At 43.0% G+C, this 21,955-nt stretch overlaps 3 protein-coding genes across 5 annotated transcripts; 2 read left to right on the top strand and 1 right to left on the bottom strand.

Annotated features, from left to right (window-relative positions):
* Positions 1 to 1,230: 1,230 nt before the first annotated feature.
* On the top strand, positions 1,231 to 7,843 carry LOC117860544 (ADP-ribosylation factor 3). Of its 2 annotated transcripts, none has more exons than XM_034743857.2 (8): positions 1,231 to 1,514; positions 1,648 to 1,686; positions 1,786 to 1,848; positions 3,692 to 3,710; positions 5,075 to 5,186; positions 6,522 to 6,569; positions 7,058 to 7,188; positions 7,471 to 7,843. In XM_034743857.2, exons 1-8 carry the CDS (start codon positions 1,412 to 1,414, stop codon positions 7,676 to 7,678), a joined length of 723 nt encoding a protein of 240 aa, XP_034599748.1. In that variant the 5' UTR covers positions 1,231 to 1,411; the 3' UTR covers positions 7,679 to 7,843. The 2 variants fall into 2 exon arrangements, with proteins under 2 accessions (XP_034599748.1, XP_034599749.1); XM_034743858.2 differs by having other exon boundaries at positions 1,235 to 1,514; positions 7,500 to 7,718.
* Positions 7,844 to 14,084: 6,241 nt separating this feature from the next.
* LOC117860053 (uncharacterized) lies at positions 14,085 to 15,367 on the top strand. The gene has a single exon (XM_034743258.2). The coding sequence runs from the start codon at positions 14,197 to 14,199 to the stop codon at positions 15,040 to 15,042; it is 846 nt and encodes a 281-aa protein (XP_034599149.1). The 5' UTR covers positions 14,085 to 14,196; the 3' UTR covers positions 15,043 to 15,367.
* Positions 15,368 to 16,499: 1,132 nt separating this feature from the next.
* On the bottom strand, positions 16,500 to 20,766 carry LOC117859741 (probable receptor-like serine/threonine-protein kinase At5g57670). 2 transcript variants are annotated; one of them, XM_034742927.2, is made up of 11 exons: positions 20,125 to 20,766; positions 19,925 to 20,016; positions 19,337 to 19,455; positions 18,935 to 19,056; positions 18,451 to 18,849; positions 17,905 to 18,159; positions 17,661 to 17,818; positions 17,382 to 17,461; positions 17,159 to 17,294; positions 16,922 to 17,071; positions 16,500 to 16,822 (listed from the first exon to the last, which is right to left on the bottom strand). In XM_034742927.2, exons 1-11 carry the CDS (start codon positions 20,291 to 20,293, stop codon positions 16,703 to 16,705), a joined length of 1,800 nt encoding a protein of 599 aa, XP_034598818.1. In that variant the 5' UTR covers positions 20,294 to 20,766; the 3' UTR covers positions 16,500 to 16,702. The 2 variants fall into 2 exon arrangements, with proteins under 2 accessions (XP_034598818.1, XP_034598817.1); XM_034742926.2 differs by having other exon boundaries at positions 18,451 to 18,852; positions 20,125 to 20,754.
* Positions 20,767 to 21,955: the final 1,189 nt, after the last annotated feature.

Below are 21,955 nucleotides of genomic sequence, written 5' to 3'. Positions count from 1 at the left end.
GATCTCACGTGGTCATTTTCTTCTCATCTAGTTTACACTGAAGCTATATGTGTTATATTTTGGTGGAGACACATGATCATCCAATATGTATGCATCTTAGGGGGAGAAGTACGTAAAATTCCATGGCATTCCTCCCTTCTTCCAAGAAAGATTTGTTGAAGTGGTCAGCTACTTAATTATTATTGCACCAAAATAAGGATGATTTGGTACCTCTAAATAATGTTTACAAAATTATCGAACTCAAAAGTCAGCTTTAAGCATTATCCTTGAGATACAACTCAATCATACTCGTTGTCATCCTCAAGCTATCGAGATAGATAACAATTTTAAAATAAAAAATAAGGATATTTTGTAAATATTTTCGTGTATCGATATCCTCTTATTAAATTTAACAGTAGATTCTCACCATGAATTTTGAAGAAATTAGTCAAAAACTATTTATTTTAGGCAGAATTGGAGACTCTTTGGATATTAAAGTAAATATACAAAACCAAGGTGAAAAGTACTCTATTGCCAATTTGTAATGGAGTAAGAACATCATTTCTCGAGCGAGGACTCACTCATGTTGCGAGGGGAAATGCTCCATTCATAATTTCATATGATTCAAGCAAATACATCCCATGCTAACCGTTCGTATAGCGAGCACTCTGTTGAGACCGATGGATGGCTAATTTATGCATCATTGAGATCTACGATCTAAATTAAATGACATGGCACCTTCATGCACGATGAAAATAATGGTTGAACCTATTACACTATTAGGCACCACTATTGACACAAGGAGTTTATGACCTCAATGAAACTATACGCCACTTCCTTCTAATCTCCATTTGCTTAAACATGTATTTATATTGGAGAAAAATGACATGGCACCTTCATGCACGATGAAAATAATGGTTGAACCTATTACACTAGGATTGTACTTAGGCACCACTATTGATACAAGGAGTTTATGACCTCAATGAAACTATACGCCACTTCCTTTCTGATCTCCATTTGCTTAAACATGTATTTCTATTGGAGAAAATGTAGCTTGGCGAATTAGAATGGTATGTTGTATTTATCTAGTTAGTACTTAGCATCCAAGAGGTAAAATAAAAAGAACATAGTTTTTTTTAAAATTCAAATGTCCAAAGAAGCTATATTTGTATTTCCAACCAAAACCAAACAAACGAGTTGGAAAAAAAAAATCAACACCGAACCCACCATCGCCTTTCCCTTCCTCCCGGTCGCGGAGTCGTCGTTCCTCGTCTTCGGTACTCGCGCGCGCCAGCTCACTCCCTCTCACCTTCCCTCCCCTTTCCCCAGATCTTCCTCCATCCCTCCCACCGAATCCCAGATCTCTCCCAGCCCTGAGCCCGGAGCTCCGGATCCCTAGCGCCGCCGCGGGTGCCAGGCCGCGGGCGTCGCCATGGGCATCGTGTTCACGCGGCTCTTCTCGTCGCTCTTCGGCAACCGCGAGGCCCGCATCCTCGTCCTCGGCCTCGACAATGCCGGCAAGACCACCATACTCTGTAAGTCGCGTTCCGCCCGTCTCGCGCCCTTTCCCTCCCTGAATCTCCGCGGGTCCGCCCCGGATCTGCGGCGCCCTTCCTCGAGGGTTCCCCGTTTCTGATCCCGCTCGTGCGTTTTGGTTCGTCTTCGCAGATCGGCTGCAGATGGGGGAGGTCGTCTCCACGATCCCAAGTGAGTTCCGGTTCTGATTTACGGACTCTGCCTGTGCATTGTTGCTCTTGTTGGGTTGGGGTTGGTGGATTTGATGTGATGGCGTGTGTATTGCTGCAGCTATCGGGTTCAATGTGGAGACGGTGCAGTACAACAACATCAAGTTTCAAGTCTGGGATCTAGGTGAGTTGCTCGGATTCTGCCGCTCTCTTTTGCATCTGTATTGATCATTGGCTGTTTAGACATCTATGAGCAGATATCAATTATATAAATGCAATTCCAAACCAAAACTTAGAGACTGTTATGTGATGTGAGCCAAGCAATTGAAACTGATCAGTGTTAATATATCTAATGCTGGTTCTGCAAAAGATGATTGTAATTGCACCCCCATTTTGTATGCTTGGGTCAAATCAAAGTGGTATTTTATTAAACCAATGCATGCTTATGCCTGTGTGCAAGTAGTTGTTTCCATCTAAGGCGACCTTGGAAATCTGTGCACGCCTTATAGCCTAGGCAACAAGGCGGAGCGGTTCCCCAAGGTGAGCTGGGTCCGCCTGGACGCCTAGGCGACGCCTTTAAAACACTATTTTTTTTTTTGATCTTGTCATCTTGTCACAGAATCATGTTGAAATTTACGACCACTTTGCCTAGCTTTTAGCTTGTAACACTAGTTTGAACCTATCAACGGGTCCCAACTTTGCTTGCTTATTTGCTAGTCTCCATTTGTGCTGCCAAAGTTCGCATGTTATCTTAAGATCAACCTTCTAGATACAACTTGCACTACATGTTATCTTAAGATCAACCTTCTAGATACAACTTGCACTACATGTTATCTTAAGATCAACCTTCTAGATACAACTTGCACTACATGTTATCTTATGTTTTTCTGTGATATATTAGTCACTATCTTTTACTGCTTATCCAAGTTTGTTCTGGGGAAATAGGATGTTCAGATTTCAAAATGTCTATGATATAGGGATTGCATTATCTTAGTTCAGAGAACTGTGATTGGTTCTTTCTATATTTTATTATGGCTGGTGTAGTATCGTAATGGCACACTTCGATCTAAAAACTTTGCATCGGAGTGTAAGTTCATGGTAATGTTGTGTGGTTAGTTTGAACATGTTTGCTACTAGCATCTGGCAGTCATAAGGCATACCCAATCTTATGCCGTGCCAGTCATACTTGGACTCTTACGCAAACACAACTCTAGAAATGAAGGAAAGGCACTGTAAAACAGTCAAAATTGAGTAAAGACAAAGTAAAGGGTCATCGATAAGTAAATTTTAAGACAAAAATGATGTCACAACCTAGTCCGTGGTTCTTTTGCGAAATAGCATGATGCGTGTACAGGTGCACAACTGTAGCCATGCAATATGCATTGTTTTAGTTTCTTTGTCACTGTTGTATTTGAATTTGGAATAAATAATCACTTGACTTGGCCCAACAATTATTTGGGATCTGAACTTTAGCATAATTGAGGAAAAGAGTGAAGCCTAACTAGCTTGTCTTGATACTATGTTTGAAGTTTGTGTATGGTTCTAATCTTGTTGGAAATGGGCTCTATCCTTATGAAGCTAGGCTTGTGAACGAAGATGATATTTCTAGTGTCATTACCATTTGACACTGTATAGATTACTTATCCTTGTTTAGTTTATGCTTATTGTGAAGTCTTGCACAAATTTTGCCATGAGAACTGAAATTGTACCCAAACAGCATGCTTAATGCTGATTTTTTGTTGTTTTTTTGTTACAATTGAACGTTTTTGGCTAGTGCATTGTATTTTACATGCTGAATTTTTGGGTACCTCACTATTAATTGATTGTTTATCCACATCCAAGAATATTTCCCCCATGTTTAATGCATCGTACAGTTGTACTGCATTTACTAGTTGTGTTCAACTGCAAATTTGAAGCCACCTTTAACTTTCTAGTGCTGCCACTTTAATCTTGTTGGTATTTGTGTTATCTTTTGGTCCTTCAAAATATCCATCTTTCTGTATTAACACCAACTTTCTTCTCGACAGGTGGACAAACAAGCATCAGGTACTGGCTTTTTATCATCACTGTTAAACTCTTGACAGTCACTTCTGATGCAAATAGTACTAGTCCATTTATTTAGTTGATGGAAAATGTTGGATAATTGCTTAGCTCTAGCTTCTCTCTTCCTCTTGCTGAAAGTCAATGGAGCAGGTGAAACTCCTTGACCGGCTGAATGGCCCCTGCCTGCCGTATGGGGCAGCAGTGCCATGAGTAGTGGGCAGTATGCCCTGTCTTGTACATAGTACTAGTAGTTGGTAGTGTAGTTGGTAGATACACTCATAGCTTTGTGTACTCTACTTTGACTTTAGACTCTATAAAGAGTACAGCTGCAGCTCAAGTAGTTCAGCAGCACCAGAAATTGAGTCAAGTGTGTGCGCTCTGTTCTCTCATCTACCTTTCCCTCTCCCAGCTCTTGTGTGTGTGTGTGTGGTGTTCTTGTGAGTTCAAGGAACTCACCTTGGCCATTGCCAACAAGTGGCATCAGAGCTGCGGTTGGGTGATCAGCAGTGGCGATGGCTGAGAGAGGGCGCGGGCGCACTGCCTCAGTTGGGCGCTGGCCATCTCCTTCACCGGAGCGTCGCGGGGTGACGTACGTGGTGAAGAAGACGGTGCGGGACATCTGCAGCGTGCAGTTTAGGGTTTCACCGGAGCAGCGCGCAATTTCTTTCATACTCTAGTTTTTTAAATGGAGCCTGTACTGGGGCTTTACTACTATATGATTTACATTGCACCTGTCATGGATGCAATACTTGTTGGTTGATTCTTGAAACATCGACCATTCATAATTCGGTGGCACAACATATAGGGGACATATATGATATATTTATGCGTAGTGGAGTAGGCAATGAAAACTAATCAAAATGAAGGATCTGATTAATCTTTAAAACATGGTCTTGTTGAATCCTAGCAATTATGGTGTAACTAGTTCTAAAGTGCGAACCAAGATATGATATTCTATACAAGGGAACTCCAATGCAAGTCTTGATGCTTTTGTAACATTAGTTGCTGATAATCTGTTTTTGACTTTTGTACTTGTTTCCATATGTGAGTTTTTTTTAGAGAAAATAAATTAGGGCCGTATAAATATTGCAGTAGTTGTGTAAGTACTGCAATAGTCCATTTTCCCTTTTACATTAAGTATTGGAACAATCATTTATGGCGTGGCATGAATTTTCTTGAAGCTTGATACTCTTCATGGGTTTCGTACAGAAGAATGACATGTCAACCAGTTTGGATTTTCATTGCTGATACTATGTCATTCAAATATCAGAACTAGAACCATTACTTGGCATGATGCATTTAAAATTTCTCCATCAACTAACATATTTCATTTTCCATCAATATCTTTGATATGTGTGCATTTTCAGGCCATACTGGCGGTGCTACTTTCCAAACACCCAGGCAATCATATATGTTGTTGATTCAAGTGATACAGATAGGCTTGTAACAGCAAAGGAAGAATTCCATGCCATCCTTGAGGTAATGCTTGCTGAGGACCTCTCATTTGCACCAAGCAGTCTGAGATGCTTTTCCTGGCCTCATTTGATTGAGATTTAACATTTCTTGCCATTATATGAGAAGAAATAAAAAGGTTACAACATTTTCAAAGATAGATGTAATTATCTGAGCGATAGCTCAGTGGTGTGGCTGGTTGTGGTCGTGCCCACCGACCAGGGTTCAAACCTCGGTATTGCACCCAAAAAAAACTCCCCTCGCTGTGCTTGCTGGCTTGTGGCTGCGGTGCGTCGACAGCCCAAGTAACGGTGCGCTGCGCCGGCCTGGGTAATGGTGTACGCTGGCCCAAGTTCAGTTTGGCCCTATACGGGTATGGGCCAGGGTTCGGGGGGTTTTCTCAACCGGGGTCATACGGACCCTTCTTAATGCAATGCCGTGGGTGCGGTTCTTCCCCCACCGGTCAAGGTTTTTTTACTATTCACACTGATTGCAACACTGTAGCATGTGATTTTTTGGGTTACTTTTTAATGAGTAAGTTGATGCCACATGCATGTATATAATGCAATACGTTTCAAGGTAGTGAATAAATTTGCTGAGCATTAGAAGATTGTTTGGCCAAGATTTGCAAACTGAACCTGCCTTTGGGTAGGTTATGAATTCAACTGCTCTGTTAGAGGTATCAAGAATCTTTTGTGTATCCATTCATAATATGCCAACAGAAGCAATAGAGCGGTTCATACTAGTGGCGTTGGTTGTGCTCTATGTTAAATGGATTCTTGATATAGATACAGGATCTCTTGAAAACAAAGGAGGCATCAACACGTGGAGTATATACGTATATTAGTATATGTAGGAATGAAAAGAAATGTAGAAGGGTTATGAGTCACAAACTCACAACATAGTTCATGCAGTGGAAATAATGTTTTTTTTGGCTAGTGAATGTTGTAAGAGGGTGGTACAATTTGGATGGAGTTAGTTGGAATTGGGCTAAGCTTAGTACTGTCATGTCAGAAGTATCGATGTATTGAATACATGTCTGATATAGTGAATACTGCTACTGGTATCTGAGCAGGAGCATGGGGTAACAAGTGCTGTGCTGCTTGTCATTGTATCACATTAATACCCATTTCATTTGTAGAATATTCAACAACTTTGATTGTTCATTCTAAAACCCATATGGCATTCAGAACTTGAAATAATAGCCAGTATTCATATGTCCTTATTCCTATTGCAGAATTCCGATCTTAATTGTTTCTTACAGAAAGGCTAGTTTTTTTCTCGAATAAGAAAGGTTAGTATGCACAATTTGCCCTGCAATTTGTTACACTTACTGATTCGATAAATGCCTTTATTTGGCAGGAGGATGAGCTAAAAGGTGCTGTTGTCCTTGTATATGCAAATAAGCAGGTAAAAAAGAAGCATTTACATTTCTCATATGGGTTTTGATTTGTTACTTTTCATGATTATCAGAATTAAATTGGATGTGTGTATTTCTATGCACATTATCGTGAATGTTGACGCACTCCTCAGCACTTAAAACACATGGAAATGCTATCTTTTGACTTAGGCTGTAGTGCTTTCAGTATAAAGTGTACCTTTTGTAATATAATTGTCTTTTTCTACTATACAAATGCCCTGCTTTATCATTAACTTCATAATTTTTCGTTGGATCCATTGACCGATCCATGTAGCTTGCACACTCTTATCAAATTGCTTAAAGCGGATTTACTATGTAGCTAGTATGTTCACTGTTGAACATGATGTGTTTTCATATCTCTAGAAGACATTTGCTTTGGGTTGTGTGCCTTATGTTACTTGTAGCCTGTAGCTATAGTTTACTGTATCTCATGTGGTGTTTTTGCATGTTGTCTGACATGTCAATTGTTTTCATGCAGGATCTTCCAGGTGCGCTCGATGATGCTGCCATAACGGAGTCATTAGAACTCCACAAGATCAAGAGCCGCCAATGGGCGATTTTCAAAACATCTGCCATAAAAGGGGAGGGGCTTTTTGAAGGTTTGGACTGGTAAGTCTAATGAAACTCCTGTACTAAATGATGTTTCTGGTTAACAATCTGCTAAGACAAGGCCACAAGTGGCTAACTGTCTTTAATAAATCATTTATATTGGCATATAATACAAGTATTCCCACTTTTTTAAGTAGTGGCTGTCCTTTCCATGCCCTATGATCAGGCTGCAGCTCTATCAAATAATTCAAAAATCAAGCTGACACATTTACTTCGTGATTGGGACACACTGAGACATAATTGTTGGAAGCAACTCATGAATCTGGTTGGCTATTATTGCAGGCTCAGTAACACACTCACTATTATTGCAGGCTCAGTAACACACTCAAATCCGGAAGCAGCTAATGTAGTAGCCTTCTTCCTCATGAACCATTGCTGGATGGTAAACAATAGAGCCGGTGCTACACTCTTCCTTGCAAGTCAGCGTGACAATCCCCATTCTCTTTGTTTTAACTCCAGAAGTTTTACACCACCAGTCAATTGTCTGTAAAGTGCTTGCTAAAGTTTCAGATACTAGTACATTAGATGTACCCTCATATTGAGATCAAGAATAGGTCTGTAGAAAATGATGAGCAAACTGTGGCCGTGTCTTTGCCCGTAAATCCCATGGATTGTGACATTTTTTCTTCAATGATTAAAACGGGCCACATTTCTACCTTGTCTTGTCAATAATGAGAGTCAAGGATCAGACGCACCACTTTTCTACCTTGAGCATCATTTTTTCCCACCTTAAGCATCTTTTGCTACATCTTTTACTCAATCATCAATTGCACAAGGATCATTACGGACTCTGTTATAAATTGTTGCAAGCCTAACTGGATGCCCGAGGTTACTCATATGTACAGAAGAAAATGGCATGCAGTTTGAAAAGAAAAGAAATAAAGGTGGATCATCCCTACTTGTTCAAAAAAATTTGAAAGTATTTTTGTAGTGCAAGCATTTGCAAACAATACTTTTTTAAATAAGAAAATGAGTCTTACTTTTATATTGGAAAAAAAAGGTAGTACTGGTATTTGGGAATTGAGTGAGAAGGTGTTTTCATGATGGATCCTTCCGATGCCAGGAAAAGATTTGCAGGTAGGCCCCAGGCGGCCAGGCTGGCCTTTGGCACAATCGATCGCACAAACCAACCCATCCGCCTGACGAGATGAGACAAGGAGACCTGCGAATTGGCGTCAGCCAGGACGTCACCTGAAAGCAAAGGTTCTTGCGCTGAACGGCAAGCCTGCTTGTACTTTTGTGCCGCAGACTGTTCAACGGTCGTGTCTCACAGCAAAACGCTGTACTTAACGACTTGGACCTTGGAATAAATCGTTTCCCAAAGGGCTAACGTGCCTTTCGTGGTAATATCATCAACAGTAGGACACGCGTTGCACCCATAGTTGATAGTTCTTCACAATTGTGTCGAAAAACCGGAGTTTTTTTTGTCTTTTCACGTAGATGTATGTTACAAGCAATGTGCGTAAGTTTCACTATTACTCTATTATATTAGTGATGGCTGCCTTTGCTTTCTACTCTATTCGTACCAAATTGTAACCATAAGTTATTTTGGTATTTCTAAATTCGTAGTCTTTAATATGTATGTAGACATAGTGTATATATAGATGAATAGTACAAGTTATGAATAAAAAATGTTAGAATGATCTACAATTTGGGATGGATGAGTACTTAGATATGCGCTTCTTTCTTTGTAAGGTCTGTTTGGAAGAGGTAAATTGCTCTGGCCAGCTGACCCATTATCATGACTAACGGTGTCCATTAAAAAGAATCCTGACTCATTATAGAACAAGGTTCCCAACCTTGGAGTTCAACGTCCCTATCAAAGTATATACTCTCTCCGTCCCAAATTGCTATTCGTTTTGACTTTTTTATGTACATAATATATATCTATCAAAAACTATGTATTTAAAAAAGTAAAAATAAATAGTAATTTGGGACGGAGGGAAGTAAGAAATATACTTGTCATAATTAAGAGACACAGTGACACACCCTAACTCTTGTCATTTTTTATAGTAGCACTAGCACATTCTTAAACCATTACTAAAATTCGGTTAGTGGATTAATAAGATTGGATGGAACACTAGCTGGACAAAGTGCCACTACTGCTAGGTGGGAAATATCTATTGCTGTGCTGTGATGGCCGAAATGAAAGCTGAAGACGACAAACGACTTGGTTAGCGATTAATGCCGAAAGGGGCAGCAGTAACTGTAACGGGACAGGTCGATCATGCCTTGTTTCTTCTTTTGTTTCTTTCGATAAGCCTGTCCTGTTTCTTTGGAGGCCTCAAGGGATAAGGAAGGAGTGAAGGAAGGCTGGAACGTTCTGGAATCACTAGCAGCGGGGAGGAATGGAGGATAAGGCCAACAACAACCTCATCTCCTGCAAGGAGTGCTCCCAAAAAAGAAACTCTGAGGATAAGGCGACGAGTGGGACGTGCCGGAAAAGGCAACCTTTGGTTGCAGCCAGTCTGATTACCACACACACTCATGCGCTTTGAGCCTGTTCGGTACAGATTATTTTGACTATGCAGCTGCAGCAGCCAACCATTAGCTCTATAATAAAACGCACATAGTAGCAGCTAGAAAATAATCCCTCTTGCTAGATAGATAGGTGGTTAAGCTTGCAGTCGTTCGGCTGGGATGTAGCGGCAGCTGCAGCCGGTTAAAGAAGCTGAAGCGAACACAACAGAGTAAAAAGGGGTTTAGTTTGGTGAAATCCAGCCAGCCCTTATCTGTCGAAATCATGCATCTTTAGTGTTAAACTGTTAACTTATTATTGAGCTACTTTGACACCAGTAGTAGTATTGTACGAGACTCGGGCCGAGCCAAGATTTTACGTGAGGAACGAGCCAAATAATAATAGATGATTCATGAAGGATGGCCCATTCCCAAATCTTTCTTTGATTTATACGGTAAAAGTTTGTGTTCATGCATGGAATGGGATGCATACAATTTTACAATGGTAAGGTTAAATTGACCACTCGGTACATATTCTTGTATAATTTTGTTAAAAATAATTCATACTACATACAATAGGAGCATTTTTCTCGTTTTTCAGTTCACCATGAATTTCATGATAGAAGAGAATAGTTAAAAAAATTAACGGTACTATTACCATTTTTAATGTAGAGATACAAAGTTACGTGCGTGTCTATATATATATATATATATGTATATATGTATATATATATAGAACGGCTGTGAAGGCAGGGTTTAGAACGGCTCATGGACGGTTTGCCAATCAACCTAACAATAAGAAAAAGAAATTTCTTGACTGACCAGGTGCAGTGGAGAAGAGAAAAAGAAACTGCGCTAGTGCTCGTAGCCCACGTCATCTCCAAGCCTACAGCTCGCGCTCCCGTTCGGAGTCCGACGTGGCACTAGGCCGGCGCCGCGCACGCAGCTATCCCCGCGACGACGTCCGCCCCAGCTGGTTTTCCACCCGGCCGGTTCGTTCGGTAGCTTCTTCAGTTCTGCCATCCGAACGTTCCAGAAGGACACGTGTCGCGCTCTGGGGAGAGCGCGCGGAAGTGGAAGCGGAAGCCCATCGCGTGCGCTGTCGGGGCTTTGCTTTCTGCAGGCGAAGGGGTCAACGCGGGAGACCCCGTTGACTTTCAGGTGGCCCTTCCGGGTTCGCCCGCCGAGCACGCGATTGCGCGACAGGGATATGGGCGCACTAATCCACCCGGAGAGTGCGCTACGGCTTTCTTTCACCTTTCCTTTTAATCTTAACCCTTTACAAACTATTACTGTTCATGCTACATGGCTTTCACTTCGTGTTTCTTTTTTTAACTTTTTCACTCGCAGTTGTTCAATGCAATCATTCATGCATTGCGTCGGGTAAAAGAGGAAAAAAAAATTATCAGCAGCCGCTCCGCACCAAGGCAGACCCTGGTGATGGCGGCGCGATAGTTTTATTTACTCGGCGAGGCTTTTAAAAGTTTATCCGGAGCAAGAGCTAATGGTTCGTGTTTGTTTAATAGGGGGCGATTAGGTTACCCGACCTGATGTTGTGTTAACTACTAATGGCAATCTATACAATTCTAAAGTCTCAACCAAAGTGGTATTGCACTAGTCGGTTAAGTATGTTTGTTTATTTTGCAGTGTGCTAGACCGCTGATGATAGGTGGGTTGCGCTGCTGATTGCCTTGGTTTGAAGAAACTGGCTATTAGCTGGGGTCCACCACAGCGCTCCTCCAAGACCACCTGTAACCAACTGAAAACAACCACACACACAGATTCAAAGGCAGAACTAGAGAGAGTTGTTCTTGCTTCAAGGCTACCGATATCTAGTTTCTGCTAATTTTTGTCAATTCAACGGCTTATAGATGTCTAATATTAGTAAAAATTGATCTAATATTATCACAGTGAGCTTAGACCCACGATCACTTTTGCTCGTTTCGCACGCCATGGCCGTGACGCGGGTTTTTCTTGGGAAGGAAGAGCTTACCAATACCAGCAGTAACAGGGATTTTCTGGCTTGTACGGCAGGATTGGAGAGGTCAGACAGAACTCGGAAGTGAGGCGATGCAAAGCAAAACCGAGTTGTGGCCACTGCCAACAGCAACCCAACACGAGGCGAGCAATCCAAGCCAAGCATCACCACTCACTCGCGCCAGCAGCAGATCGACCCCGCACTGTTTTAAATACGCGCGTTGAATTAACGTGCCCCCGCGAAAAGCAGGCAGGCCCCACCACAATAACATCCCGGACGGCCGCGCACGCCACGTCATCGTCAGGATCAATTTCTGCGATTTCGGTGTAGGCCGGGGGGGCGGGCCCCACGTCGGCACAGACCAAGTGGACAGCTCCCTGTTACCCGTCTGACTAGCTAAGCTAATCTCCCCGACGCGGAAATCACTATGACCACAGCAACTTCTACATAGGCTGACAGGCAACATATATGGAAATTCCCAAATTATCAAATTTTCACTAGAATAACGGTTCTTCTCATCTTATGTGAGCTACATTGAACACTCATCAAACAAAAGACCACAAACTACTGGCCAAATGAAAGAATAACACAACTCCATGTAATGCGGTCACTAAGTACAATTTGATTGACAATTGTGGTGCAGTCTAAGTTATGACCGAAAATCCAAATGAATAATGTTGGGAGACAATAACTATCTCCAAGACAACATAAGCCTTCTAATGTCACTAGAACACATAAAAGTTGACGGGATAATGGTGCTGTAGTGGGGATCTTAAATGACCTTGTACCTTCTATTAATGGGTGCATTAGCTAAGTTTTTTATCTTCCCTTGCAAAACGGTGTGTCATAAGCTAATAAGTTGGGCATATCTACGTCTTGCTCTCTTCTTGGTTCATTTGTCTAGCATATAATAAGAATGCTGGTACACGTTTAAGTACCTAAGTGCTACATAGTATCACCCATTCGGACTATCTCATGTGACCACAAATTAAATAATTCTCAATCACCCGTTAAAGCCATTTAATATTCATTGAACGGTCTTGATCGCTTAGCAAATATGGAAGCCACCACATGCCTTAAAGCTAGCCCGGTTAATTGGGTTGGGTTTATTGGTTTTAATTGTTTGGTTTATATAATAAGTTCATTTGAATTGGTTTATAATGAGTTGGCCTGCTAGATGGTTTGGTTTGGTTTGGGTTTTACAAATAAATAGTTTGGAAGGTGTTTGGGGTGTGTGGTATTATTTTTGGATCTAAAAGACTCTCAACCCGTGGGTTGAGACCCATTAAGAACCCAAAAGCCTGGAGCCTCATCTATCAAGAGTCGGACCCTAAAAATAAAACCTCGCGTTCACACCTTAAAATTTTGGATAAATTGATCGAAACTTGTTACAGATGAATTAGTTTAACAGTCCGCTACTGTATGCAAAGTAGTACGGCTGGACTTACATGTGGGGCCCGCGTCAAGAGTCGGACCCTAAAACTAAAACCTCGTGTTCACACCTTAAAATTTTGGATGAATTGACCGAAACTTGTTGCAGATGAATTAGCTTGACAGTCCGCTACTTTGTGCAAAGTAGTATGGCTAGACTTACATGTGGGCCCCACGTTGAGAGTCACATACAAACTCAAAAAAAAAGTTAACTAATGAGTTTTTATTGGGTACCTAATGGGTTCTTATTGGGTTGTAACCATATTTGGCAAGTAATTTGTATAACTTATGCAATGGTAAGTTTGGGGTGGTGTGGTGTGTGATAGTGGAGGTTTGGTTTAGGTTGGGTTATATTTATTTTCTTATGAGAATAGATTGGTGTGGTTACAACATGGGTTACAACCCAATTAACAGGGCTACTTAAAGCTACCTTGACTCTCTTTTTTTTTACAAATCACATAGTACAGATGCATATCACATACACGCACGCATACTCGCTTCTACGAACACATGCACGTAGCCCTACCTCCGTGAGCACCTCCCTATGATTACCTTCAAGAATCATGTGTATTTCAAGCATAGATTCAAAATATTTAAATTGCTAAGAAAATAAAAAATCACTTGTTCATGCATCATATATGTACCAAATAAAAAGATCTGACCAAATTGTAAAAGTGTTCTTCTGATACAAATAATTGATTATACATCCTGACTTACATTTCCTATATATCTTGGAAGTGCATTACAACTAAATGTTGCAAACAAAACTAACTGTTGGCACATATAAGTACCAAAGTTAACTCTGCCAAATGCAGGTCTAGGTTGGCATGGAACAAGGGTACCTACCATAGTACACCTACCATTTCCCCCCTAAATTACACGATCTTCTCCCTCAGCTCAAAACTTTCGCGGCCATTAGAGCTCCACGTGTCCTCTTTAGGCGATTCACCAACTCCACCTTCCTAAGCTCCTGCCATTCTCCTCTTCGTGGCTTCGTCACTGCATCCCCCTCCCTATTAATACAGCTCAGCAGCTCACTTCCATTTCCCACTCCCACACACAAACGCAAGAAGCTCAGCGAAGCCGAGGCAAGCGGCTCAAGAAGAAAAGAAAAGCCTAGGAGGAGAGGCTCGATCAAGGAGATGATGAGAAGCGAAGGCAGCACGAGCCCAGCGGCCGGGGGAGCCGCGTGCGCTGTCTGCGGCGGCGTGGCGGCGGTGTACTGCGCTGCGGACGCCGCGGCGCTCTGCACCCCCTGCGACGCCGCTGTGCACGCGGCCAACCTGCTGGCGTCGCGCCACGAGCGCGTGCCGATCTCCATGGCCGCCGTGGCGGCGGCGTCCGGCGTGTACGACGACCTCTTCGCGCCCGACGACGTCGATGCGGCGTCGTCGTGGCCAGCGGCGGTCGCGCAGGGGCAGGGGAGTCCCCAGAACGGCAGCTCGTCGGCCAGCTTCACCACCAGCGACAGCGGCACCGAGGGCCGGAGCCTGTTCGACCTGCTCTCCGACGTCGACCTCGCGGCGGCCTGCGTCACGGGCGGCGGCGGATACCTGCCGGACGGTGTTGCGCCCGTCCATCACGGCGGTGCACCACTGTGGGCGCAGCCCGGCATGGCCGCCGCGTGGGCGACCACATGGTCTCCGGCGGACGCAGCGGCCGTCGTCGTCCCGGGCGCCGCCGCCGTGGTCGCCGCGGCGGCGGAGCGGGTGGCGAGGGTGCAGCGCTACCGCGAGAAGCGCAAGAACCGCAAGTTCCAGAAGACCATCCGCTACGCGTCCCGCAAGGCTTACGCCGAGGCGCGGCCGAGGATCAAGGGCCGCTTCGTCAAGCGCGCCGCCGGCGCCGCCACGTCGGACAACGCCGCCGCCGCCACGAACGCCTCCGACTCCTCCAAGTTCTGGCTCTCCTTCTCCGACGACGCCCGCGACGACGGCGTCGGGTTCTACGTCGACGCCGCGGCCTACGGAGTCGTGCCAAGCTTCTAGAATGTTCCAGACACCTCGCGAAGAAGGTTTTGGAAATTAGGTGGCCATGACGTTTACGGCGGTGGCGTTCACCCAGCTTAAAACAAGTTAAGAAATGGGCGAGGGCCATGTCGCCATGCTATGGGCGCCATTGTTTGTTTTGTCTCATGTCATTGTTGTGGTCAATTGTTCGTGGTGAAATTCCGCCATCGCTATTTTTAAATGATGGCCCGGAATTTGGATGGGTCAATCGGTGAACTAGGGATTCATGTGTTGTAAGATAGCCTAAGTAGATGTTCACCATTAGCTTTCATGAATTGATTTTCTATGCTAAGATGATTAGTTATGTGGTGGTTTCTCTCTTGTATCTTTACCGAGGGGAAAATTGTAGCGAAAGTCCGCTATTGGTATTTTTTTTGATGATCATGCGGATTTTCGATGGGTCAATCGATGAAGAAGTGGTTAATCTTTGATAAATACTTACATAACTGTTCTTCCACAATTTTACTGTTTTGACTTTCTATTCCAAGATAATTAGTTTCCATGGGGATCTTGATTTTATGTCACTATTGCAGTAAATATAATTGTTGTAAAAATCTACATATCTATTTTTCTTATTTCTCCAATGGATTTTTTATGGGTCAATTAGTGAACTAGGAATTGATGTATCATAAGTAGCTTATCTCATGTCACTATTAAAGCCAACAATTGTGGATCCTCCATAGTTACTTTTTGGGTGAGATTATTCAGAGTTTTGATGGGTCAACTGGGGAATAGGGATAATTAATGTTATGTAAGATAGCTTGTGTAACTGTTCGTCGGTATCGGTTGGATTTCCTATCCTTTGATAACTAGTTCTATGCAAAAACATATAACGTGCTATTTTTCACCTAATAATATGGATTTCCTGTGGTAAAAGTCGCTTTTATTAGTGAATTAGGTGATTAATGCATTTTAAATATAGCTCATGAGGCTGTCCGAGTAAGCTTGTGCAGTTGTTCACATGTAGTTTTCGCTGTTCTGTCATCTGTTCTAAGATAATAAATCCTACGTGATTTCTTATGAACATATAGTAGGTTGCATGATTCATGGCTCCAAATTTTCTAGCGTGTTTTGGAGGGCGACATGATCGTTGCGTCCTTTGTTAATTTAGTTGTTTAGCTAACGATGCCTATCATGGTTAAAGCATTTCTGTTTTCGGTTTGTGGGATGTTTTCCAAATGAGGAATCAGTCTTGGGAATATTCTAACTCAATCTTTATTCTAAAAAATATAGTTGTGATGACGTTTGGACGGTGATGATTGCATAGTGTCTTCTTTAAATTTACTGTCTTATAGGTCCACCTGTCAGCGACTGTTCATACCCTCAGCCATGAGATCATAGGGGCCTTGCATTCAAAATCGATGTGATTATAGTGTTGAGTTTGTAGAGTTCTTAGTTTCCTAGCCATAATCCCACCAGTTAGGAAATGCAATCTCTTATGCTCATCCATACTCTAATTTAACCGATAAAGCCAAACCGGCGCTGGATACATCCCAAAATCTCCTTCCTATATTACATGATAAATACCAATCATCTAAGATTCAAAACCAAAAAAGAAACATAAAAGGTAGCACGAGCACCATCAGAAGAAGGCATGCCAGCAGCAGCAGCAAATACAAAAAGGGCAGGAGGCTATTAACTATGGAGAACAAGATTCAGAAAACAATGTGCAATCATCCATGTCATCGACCTCGTCCTCTGGAATGTTCCATTTCTCCGGTTCCTTCAGACAATCATCGGTAGACAGGAAATGCAGAACCTGAAAGATGATATGGAGAATAACTGACATTAGGTCATCACTGAACATTTCACAACATGTCAATCAGTTCAGTTCAGGTAGTAAATTGATGCATGGTACCTCGGCCATTGAGGGCCGCCACATTGCCGGTCGCATAATGCAGCGGGATGCAACGGCAATCATCCTCTTCAGTTGATCCTGGTCATAGTCGTCGCCGAGGTTCGGGTCGGCAAGTTCAGTCGCTTGCCCAGCCTCCAGGAGTGGCTTTGCCTGGACAGCAGGGAGTCAGTCATACATGTGAATTGCTTTTTAGTAAAGACATAATTTGTTTCTCATATTTGTGCCTCTAATGCTCACCCACTGCAGAAGGCTTTGCTTGGAGCAGTCAATAGGTCTCCTTCCAGTGACAATCTCCAGCAGCAGAACCCCAAAAGCGAATATGTCGGTCTTCTCATCAACGATGCCATGCATGAAATATTCTGGTGCCAAGTACCTGCACAAAGTTTTTTATTTTTGAAAATTTGAGTCGAATTGCAATGTGTTTGCATTAACAGTTTTAATATTAGAATACTGTTCTTACCCAAATGTGCCTTCTATGGGTATGACAGAGTGATGAGTCCACTGCTTGGGGAGCCACTTTGCTAGTCCAAAATCTGAAATCTGCAGAAGAGATGGCATTCATCTTATCAAGCAATCCTTCTGATAAATTTGATTTAGCATGATCATATAATCTTGATTCAGTTTGGCTTAGTTTTCTTGTACGTACCAATATTTTTATCCATTGTTGTTGGTTTGTAGCATTTCCTTTGGCATACAGATCATAAAAAGATGACATCGTTCAGTCAGAAAATGGATTTACCTGAGGTTCAAAGTCATCACCAAGAAGCACATTGGAGGCCTTGATGTCACGATGGATGATCCTGTGCCTGCAGAACATATGCAGATACTGCAAACCCCTTGCAACGCCAATCGCAATCTTGTACCTCAAAGGCCATTCAAGGGTTTTCCCACTCTTCCCTGCAAAATTTGACCTCTGTTGTCACAATGTTTCCGGCAAAATTTCACCATCTCTGAATAATACTACTGACTGAAATTCAGTGTACCATGCAATGCCGATGCTAGAGTTCCGTTTGCGCAGAATTCAAATATCAGGTATAATCCATTCTCGACGCAGCATCCAAGAAGATATGATGTGTTTGGGTGGCATACATGTCCCTGAATCCCCAGTTCGGCCAGGAACTCTTTCTCCTTCTGTTCACTGGGCGAGCCTTTTGCCAGCCTCTTTACAGCTACATATTGGCCATCAGATAGGACGCCCTTGTATACTTCTGCATAGCCTCCTCTTCCCGCCAAGTTATCTACAATAATCGATAAAAAGATTACAGCATAGCATTGTAATTTTGATGCCTCATTTCTTATGATGACATCAAATTCAGTAAACTTTTGTTACATTAAGAGTAACCAAAATTCTGAAAACTCAATCAATTATTTTGTATACTGATCCTGTTGCTGTTGTATACTGAAAATTTCTTATGCTGTTGTACTTCTGAAAATTCAAAATTCAGTGATCTTCAGAAACTCACTGAGTTCTCATACACTAGCCTGAACGAAAATTCTGACAATTTAATGAAATACTAGAAAAGAATTACCTGGATGGAAATCATTAGTAGCCACTGAGATCTCCTGAAAGCTGAAACACCTCCAGGCAGGCTTCTGATCTTCAGCATACGCCGAACCAGCATCGCTGGCCCTCACACTGTCATCGCCGATTGTCCTTAGGAATGGAAGCCAGAGCTTCATGTCTGACAACCGCCTCCATAGGCCATTGTGGCCACGCCGGCTCACCTCATGGCTAGACGTGCTGTAGCATTCTTCAGTGACTTGGTTGTCCCCTTCCTCCGGACCATCAAGAACCGCTCTCGGTGAGCTCTTGTCCTCAGCGCCTTCAGTACTGGATTGAGCCGGTTTTCGCATTGAGTTTGATCTGAGTAGCTTCTGAAGTGGTGGGAATCTTCTGCTCCATGTTGAGCTTGAGGATATGTTGCTTTCTGCTGCTTTCAGTTTCAGAATTAGTATCAACAACATTTTTATCACGCATCTGAGAACATTTTATTTTGAAAAAAATGATCTTACCATCGAACGACCGAGACCTTAATCGGGCATTACATTGTGGTAAGCCTTCTCTTCCAACAGCTATCACAGAGCAGTTTTTTGGAGCATGCATGAAGCAGTAGTTTGCAGTCTCAAAATGGCTCCTGTTATGTTGTAACTGTAATTTCAGTCTTCTAGGCTTTTAACTAATAGTAGCAGTTTCACTAGAGATGACCCATAAAGAATTGCTTGAATTAAATTGCAATTTACTTTTCAAATTAGACTAAATTGTTTCTTGAATTAAATTGCAAATTAACTTTTCAAACAAGAGCCACTTTGCAGTCCATACAAACTGCATATTACATAATCTGACATCACAAACTTGAGGAGAATTTCAGTTCCGTACTTGAATACATGAGAATCGAAGTAGCGTGCTGAGGTTACCTATGGTATGCATTTCTTGATCTCCCAACAATAAGGATGTTTCCATCAGTCAGTGCAGCTTCTTGGGTCAGGGCTCTCCCAATGTTTGAGCTGCAAACCACCTTAGCCTCCAAATTGATCTGAAAAATAAAAGAAAATAAAAAGGGTTACACACTTGTCTCACGCCTAACCACAATACATTATCCCGGAACTACTAGTAGTATAAACAAGTACAGAAGAGAACATGGACAGGCAAAAAAGACAGAGCCAGAGCAGGGCACTAATCATCATCATGGCCTAAAAGCCCAACTTCACCTAACTGGCTAACAGCTGAAAAGATACATGACAAAACTGACAGAAAGGAACTCCAACACCAACTACCAATTATGCACAAACTTTGCTTCCAAGTTCCCACAGCACTGCCATCACAGATTGGGGGGAAAAAAGGAAACCTCACCCAAACAATTAGAAAACACAATCCAAACAGAATCAATAAGAGCTACACTCTGACATCACCTGAATTCACCAAAACATACATACAGTAGGTACCAAGAAATCACCGAAGCCTAATAAAATAATTCCATTGTTGTTTCTTCATTTCGATCTCACCTGCTTGGCCTCGCACGCCTCCACGAACTCTCCGAGCATGTAGATGACGAAGGCGTTCGCCTTCTGCAGCCTCTTTTTCCTCCCTCTCCCTCCTGCAATCCACACAGACCACAGCCATTAAACACCTGATTGACCGACACAAGAAGAGCAGCAGAACACCTGATCAGTTACTGAGGCGAACACTGATCACAACAACTTACCGAGGACGTGGACGGCGACGACGGAGTCATTGGCCTTGGCGACGGCGCCGATCGCCCACGACAGGAGCTCCGAGCACCCCCGGGAGTTGTCCGGCACGCCGACGAGGATCCTGGAGCCGGAGAGCAGGTGTCGGTCGCTGCCATCGCCACACTCCTCGATGGTGTCCATGCTCTGAACACCAACCCTCCCCCAACTCCCTCTCTTACTCAGCTCAAAGCTCGAGCTGGCCGACAGCAAGTGGCACACCGGCACTGCTGCTGCGGGGGCGATGGCGACGGCGGCGACGGCGACGGCCGGGGACAGTGACAGGGATTTGTAGGCGCTGGACGGGGAGCTCAATTCGCGCGTGCATGGCGATAGGTATGGCAGTGGCCAGTGGGGCGCAGTGAAAAGGTGGTTAGTTAGTTGAGGGCAGTGATGGCCATTCCATTAGCTCGCTCGCTGACTGGGCAGAGTGGGATGGAGCTGCCATTGCAGGACTACAGAAATGGGGTTGCTTAGGACAGAAGATGCGTGCAGGTACAAAGATGGGTAGAGAGAGGGATCTGATGGGATGGGATTAGAATTCAGCAGAGCACTGTGCCAACTGCCAACCTAGGACTGGTGCCTGAATCTGATTGGATCTGGCAGTAGATGTACTTGAAGCTGGTACCCGACCTGATCTTACAAGGGCACTAATTTCCTCCAAACTGCCTCTGATTGGGTTCTGATTATGGAAAAAAGCTAGGAGTTCTAGTACTTGTTCATAATTGGGAAAAAAAATCCAGTGTATAACTGGTGCCTCTTGGTCAGAATACAAATGTACAATAACCATTTTTGCATCGGAGTTGCTTCCATTTTCACGGGACGAATTCATTTTAGTATTTGTCGCATTAGAGTTTGCATATGATTATTTTTGTATACTTACAGGTTAATGTGTTAGTCAATGTGGTAGTTAGTTGAGGATGAACTTGTCCAATGGGGACAGGCTTTGACCTTTTGCGCGATATATTTTTCTACATTTCTAAAGCGTGTTAGACATATATAGATGTTTGAGAAGTTACATCAACAAGTTTTAAGATAAGAGAGCACCCAATCTCGGTCAATGTTACAACCTACTGTCTAATCTGAATAGATGTATATGTGGCAAATAAACGGCACTTCAACTGTCCACATGTTTTACTTTAGAACATGCAAAAGGCTTGCACGCTATTGTTGAACTGCTCCTTTCGTTCAAAGTTGTATGTGGTTTTATCTTTTCTAGATACACAGATGTTTATATACATCTAAATATAGTACAACCATCTATGCACCTAGAAAAGTAGAAATGACCTACAATTTGGAACGGAGAGAGTACTAACAATAGAAAACTCGGCATTTGTCTAGAGGTTTAGTACTGGTTGGTTTTTGACCCGGTACTACTGTGAGCATTAGTGTTGGGTCTATTGGCTAGTTCCCCATGAGCTCCCGTGACCCCCTTTAGTACCGGTTGGGTGAGGGCTTTTAGTACCGGGTGGAGGTGGAGGTTCCACCCGGTACTAATGGGTGACCTTTAGTACCAGTTGGAGCCCCCCAACTGATACTAACTTCCCTGCTATAAACCAGGCGTCTTCTTCCTCCTGCCTGAGCTATTTCCTCCAGCTCGTGCTTCATCCATTCATGGTGAAATAGGGGAGGTTCTGCCGGATTTTTGAGCATTTCGTGGGGATTTCACTCATTCAAGTATTCTAAAGGTTAGAAACTTCATCCTCCCTTGAGACATAATCAGTATACTAACTTTTATGCTTTAAACCTAGAGTAATTTATGATTTTTAGAATAAGGTACACTGAAGAAAATTTTCATTTATATGC

The sequence above is a fragment of the Setaria viridis genome, chromosome 6 (assembly GCF_005286985.2).
Source record: "Setaria viridis chromosome 6, Setaria_viridis_v4.0, whole genome shotgun sequence".
Lineage (NCBI taxonomy): Eukaryota > Viridiplantae > Streptophyta > Magnoliopsida > Poales > Poaceae > Setaria > Setaria viridis.
This window is presented reverse-complemented; position numbering and strand designations above follow the sequence as displayed.

Coding starts and splice junctions, on each gene's coding strand:
- LOC117860544 (XM_034743857.2), top strand. CDS start 1,412: ATGGGCATCGTGTTCACGCGGCTCTTCTCGTCGCTCTTCGGCAACCGC. Junction 1,687..1,785: donor GGTCGTCTCCACGATCCCAA/GTGAGTTCCGGT, acceptor GTATTGCTGCAG/CTATCGGGTTCAATGTGGAG. Junction 7,189..7,470: donor CTTTTTGAAGGTTTGGACTG/GTAAGTCTAATG, acceptor CTATTATTGCAG/GCTCAGTAACACACTCACTA.
- LOC117860053 (XM_034743258.2), top strand. CDS start 14,197: ATGATGAGAAGCGAAGGCAGCACGAGCCCAGCGGCCGGGGGAGCCGCG.
- LOC117859741 (XM_034742926.2), bottom strand. CDS start 20,293: ATGGACACCATCGAGGAGTGTGGCGATGGCAGCGACCGACACCTGCTC. Junction 19,456..19,924: donor AGGCGTGCGAGGCCAAGCAG/GTGAGATCGAAA, acceptor TTTATTTTTCAG/ATCAATTTGGAGGCTAAGGT. Junction 17,462..17,660: donor GTGATGACTTTGAACCTCAG/GTAAATCCATTT, acceptor TCTCTTCTGCAG/ATTTCAGATTTTGGACTAGC.